General features: G+C 46.0%; 1 protein-coding gene across 1 annotated transcript; it reads left to right on the forward strand.

Moving 5' to 3' along the window:
• Nucleotides 1-2,014: 2,014 nt before the first annotated feature.
• On the forward strand, nt 2,015-4,816 carry LOC144149554 (uncharacterized). Its single transcript, XM_077681183.1, has 3 exons — nt 2,015-2,082; nt 2,945-3,329; nt 4,668-4,816. Coding segments are annotated over exons 1-3 (396 nt in total). The 5' UTR covers nt 2,015-2,073; the 3' UTR covers nt 4,670-4,816.
• Nucleotides 4,817-5,429: the final 613 nt, after the last annotated feature.

Raw genomic sequence — 5,429 nt, forward strand, 5'->3', positions numbered from 1 at the left:
AAGGAAAATTACATCGGTTTGGCCTGATTTATCTAGAACCGAGGAGAATAAATGGACACAAGAAATTAATTGGGTAGTTGTAGAGTGACCTTTCCGGAAACCGGGTTGGAATGGCGATAGAACATTTTGCGCGTCTAAAAAATTGATCATGTAATTTGAGATGATGTGTTCCAGCAGTTTACAACACGTGCTTGTAAGGAATATCGGTCTGTAATTGGTTATGAGGAGATTGTTTCCTTTTTTAAGTACTGGGATTACTCGAGCGATACGCCAGTCTGCGGGTACAATGCCTTCTGATAAGGATAAGCGAAATATGAGAACAAGAAAGCGGGAAAGAGATTCTGCGTAGCGGCGTAAAAATACATTTGGTATGTTGTCCGGACCGCAAGAAGATTTTGTTTTAATGTTCAGAAGCATAGAAAATATACCCTCGAATGTTATGAAGTCAGGATCGATTTCTGCGCAGCTTCCACTGGCATTACCGAACACGCATGGGTTTGAAAAGACGGAGTGAAAGTACCGGTTGAATTCTGTCGCTATTTCTTTCTCATCTCGAATAATTTGATTGCCGAGCAAAATGCAGTTTGCATTTTTTTTGTTTATTAGTCTTTATGTGGCGCCAAAACTTGGCGTGATGGCTCTTAAGTAATTGCGGTAATTTTACTGAATAGAAAGTGTGCTTGCTAGACCGTATTTTTCAGAAAGGGTTCCTTTTAATTTTTGGAAAAAGGGACCTTGTGACTTTCGTTTTCTCATGCGCTTAATGTTCCGTGCTATATGAATAATTTCTCTTGTTATCCAGGGATTTTTGGAGGGTTGCTTTTTAGGTTTGTTCGGGATGAAAGTTTCGAGGCAATAGCAACAGAGTGACCGGAAAGTATTCCAAAGGCAGTTAACATCAACACCGGTAAAGCGATCAAAGGCTAAATCAAGGTAATCGAGAATTGATTCATCATTTGCTTTACAAAGATTTTTAAACACTCTTTGTTTTACAGGCATTTGTTCAGGTTGATTGACTACACGACATGTAAAAATTACCAGCTTGTGGTCAGACAGACCATCATCAACAGATACATGTACATCAGAAAGGCATTTGCTATGGAACACAAGGTCAAGAATCGATGCTGTCTGCTCCTGTATGCGTGTTGGCACGCTCACTGCTTGGTCCAGATCACACGCTAACATCATATCAAAGATAATCTGATAACTTGAAGATGAGGAACTTAATTTGGACCAACTAATGTTCGGTAGATTAAAATCCCCAGCAATTATAAGACGGCTTTCAGAGTATTTGACAGAAAAGTTGTACAGTTTGCTCAGGAAATCGCCATCAGAAGAAGGAGGGCGGTAAACGGCAACTAAAATAAAGGAATTTCCAAAGATGTTTATTTTCAGGCATAAACTTTCGTGGTCTTCTATTTGTTGTAAAGGGGTAACGGTTACGTGGGCGCTAAAAATGGCAGCGACGCCTCCTCCACGTGTCGACCTATCTCTCCTATATATTTTAAAATTTGTATATTGGGACTATGGTCAGTGACCAGTAAACGACTTAAAATATGTCAAGTGCTCCTGCAAGGTTTTCGATAAGACCTCACAATGTCCGAGAACGTTGAATATTAATGCGAACCCAGTTCTCATCGAAGAAGCCAGACCCGCCACACAAAACTCAGAACTAAAAGCAGGTTATTAAACAGAAAGTGAAAGTATCGGATACGGACCTAAAAAAGGAAAAGCCTTTTATATATGTGCCATCGCAAGGTCATCACCTTTTCGGCCCGCTGTGCGCAGTTTATCGCTACATCTTCCCCCAACCCTGCTGTTTACTAATGTATTTACCGACCCCCGACGGAACCGGCATTCCGTGGGTACGTGACCCGGTTATTTCAAGCCGCGGATCAGCCTTTGCGCATGCACGAAACAGGCTGTCAAAGCCAGACGGACTAGAGAAGGTGTTGGCCCGACCTGCTCTGTGGGGACCCCTTCACCGATTCTGCCGAGGCGTATATAAGGGGTCTCCCAGTCAACCATCCGCAGTTCCTTCCGATCCAAGATCAGCTGAACGACCCTCCGACCATGTCTGGAGTGAGTATATAGCAAACATCCGCCACATTAGGCGTGCATAGGGTGCTTTGCCCGGCATATTCCAAGCTTTATCGAGCGGGTGTCATCGCAGCATAAGCAGTTTTGCTCCCTTGTCATTACTGTGAGTCTTAGTATGGCTTCTCAGTCGACTATGTCGATACTGTAAGCTGAAGCATTACCTTGATTCTGAACTGCTCGCAGCGTTGCGCCGAGTGCAGATTCAGCGCTTTCGAGCTCTGCTATATAAAAAAAGCTAATAATTCACAATCCGCAACTATACTCCGCACTTTTAATGAGTTACGAGCTTCGAATGAGTATAACCGTAACCCCTGACTTGAACGCCAGGAATGTTTATTGAATTTGGAGGGCAAAAATATCGATTTTGACCTTATATCAAAAACATTTGTGAGCTACAAAGTAGACAAAGGCGCTCAATGCGGCAGTCCCAACTTTACTCGCGACGTAGACGACGATTGCCTTGCACGGAGGTTGCAGCTAACACTCCCAATCGGAACGGGCTTTCTTGTCGGTACCTTGCACTGCTCGAGCCATCTCGGGATTCGTGTACATCGGCTGCTTAGGATGCGAGACGCTTCGCAGTCGGAGGCCGCGAACCGTCGGCCCCGCGGCCAAGTTCGACGCGCGCCTATACATCACATATAAGTCTTGCTCGTCATAACTTGAGGTGAATTACAAGAGAATGAATCGCAAGAGCGCAACACATATATACGTAGATAAGCAGGAGTTCCAACTTGACGATTTTACCCGTCGGCCAACGTGATTCGTGGCCAGCCTGTACGCTTTCTTGTGTTCTCGAATCGTAGAAGACGAAGCCACAGTAAGCTCCATTTCTCTCCTACAGCTCCGTGCTTGCATCCTTTTGGCCCTGGCCTGCGCCGCCTACGGTGGCTACGTGAGTCCCTACGTGGGCTTCGGCTACAACTACGGCTACGCCCCGTACACCACGTACGGTGCTGCGCCGTACGGCCTGTACAGGGCGCCCGTGGTGTACCACGGTGCACCCGTCAAGTACGTGGCGTCCACCGTCCACCACCCGGTGGCCGTGACCGGGGTGTCCAAGGTGGCCACCACGTACACCGTCCCCACCGCCACCAAGGTGGTCTCCGCGTACACCCACCCGACCGTGACCCACCTGCCCACCTACTACGGCTACGGAGTGTCCCCGTACGGCTACAGCTACGGCTACGGCCTCGGAGGCTACCACTACCTCCCAGTCCTCAAGAAGTGTGAGTGCGCTCACTGGCAGCCTTCTATAGCTAAACCTTCTATGGCACGCTACGCATCATGCTAGTAAATGCTTTGCGATGCTATTGGGCTGTATACCTGGACTACCAGGCGAAAAAAAAATCTGGTTGAATTGCGGCGATTAGTTAGCATGCGTGCTGAAATCGCCTGTTATTTGAGGATTCGACAACCTAGAAAACCTGGGCTTGGTCGGTGGGTAGACGAGATAAACATTCGAAACAGCGTTTTTTTTTTAACGTGGCAAGCACGAATTCGAGAGCTCAAGGCCATATAACAGCCCCCAAGTTTTCGCATCTTGGTCGTCCTCATTGGTTGTTAAACCGTGCCTATACTACCCGTATTCATCAGAAATCTTTGGTTAATGACCTGTACTCCAGTTCTAAAAAAATTGTTAAAACTTGCAGTTTAACACACCTAATCTGCTCTCTGGCCATGAGGACTAATTTCAACCCAGGGTGCACTTAGCAAGAACAGCGAAAATTCTGGAATAAGGGAGTCGTAAATCCGAGTATGTCGGCCGCAGCCTATACCCACGCCATAACTTCTTACCTACGCTATCCCATATATCTTCCCGTGAGGTTCGCGTAACCTACTGTGCGCATCAACTACCACGAAAACAAAAGAGAAATCCTAAATACGGAACAGGTTCAAAAGAAATCTGAAATTTTATTTGAGCCTCGATGCGCAATTCTCTCTCTCTCTCTCGTTCTCTCTCTCTCTCACCCCTTTCCGACATGATGATTTGTTTTTCCAGTTGTTTATTGCATGCATGGGAGTAACGAGGCAGTCGACGGCACCACGCTGTATGTTGAGCACATGGTTGCAGCACCATGTGCCTTGCTCCCCGAGTCCACCGTGTTAAAACTGGCCGGGCCATGAAAACACCCCAACGGCGGTAGTTGCAAATGGAAGCCTTTCTTGTCTTGCCCGTTCAAAAGCCTGGCTACTTCATTTGAAATCAGATAGCATAGTGTCACTAAAATTCAGCAGAGTTCTGATTCCAGATTTTAGTAGTTTCAATAAACATCAGTTATCAAATAAAAAATATACTACGGCGATCCAGAAGATTGTAGTGGCACCCTCTGTTCGTACGTCTGGGTGTTTTCAGTGGTCATTGCTTTGTAGCGTAACTTACAGGACTTTAATCTCCCAGTCTTGTAGATAACTCGCTAGTTTCGTGAAGGGGTGGCGACAAATGAACGGTTAAAACACTACCAATGTTCATGCTGCTGTGTGCCAAATTTGACGCGTAAGAGTGATCTGAAACTTTATCTTGTTTGGTACAAAGACGCAGCTCACCGTCAATTTTGTTTCCGCAGAAACCATTCGAACGGACATCACGCATCTTGAAGCCCCTCCAGCATTCGACCGTGACAGACTGCATCCACATCCCCCACATGGCACCACTCCCGTCGCCATAAGTCGCCCCTCAAGAACGCAACATCCGCCGATTTCCACGACGTCAACACCTCAGCAATAAAACGTTCGCAATCAAACACGCACTCGCCTCGTGCCGTTCCGTCTCTTGCGGCTTGCACCGTTGGGACGTAGCAGCTCTTTAATCCGAGAATTTTACACTGCCTTCATCGTGTCCCATCTGCTTCATAGCAGTTTGGTCGGGTAGCGCACCTAATGGAAGGGAATAAACGCCTACTCAAAGCTAATATCAGCACTCAAGTTCAGATTAATTAACCGCATGAGCGTTGCCTCGATGGGATGAGGAGGACGAAAGAGTTGTGAGTCGGATCGAAAAATGCTGTAAGCGTTAATACAGCTTTTAGCGCGTTAGCTGATGGCGATTCTAGCGGTCCGTAAACAAATTGTTGGCACGTATATCGAAGCACAAGATTTTAGCGAAGCCATGAAAAAATTAATGCCATCACCTTTCACTACGGGAGTGCGAATTGCAACTTTGGGGCTATGAATAGTGATGAATGGTATAACGTTATGAAATGAATAGTCAAACAAACTGAATAGTAAGTTAGTAGTAAAATACTACAATAAATCGTAAAGCCTTACAACAAATCGAACGAAATATGTTCATATGCCACTATATTTGCCTAGCGTGTGTATATGTAGCC

This window comes from Haemaphysalis longicornis, unplaced genomic scaffold (genome assembly GCF_048455015.1).
Source record: "Haemaphysalis longicornis isolate Haplotype H1 unplaced genomic scaffold, Haemaphysalis longicornis Haplotype H1 scaffold_8, whole genome shotgun sequence".
Classification (NCBI taxonomy): domain Eukaryota; kingdom Metazoa; phylum Arthropoda; class Arachnida; order Ixodida; family Ixodidae; genus Haemaphysalis; species Haemaphysalis longicornis.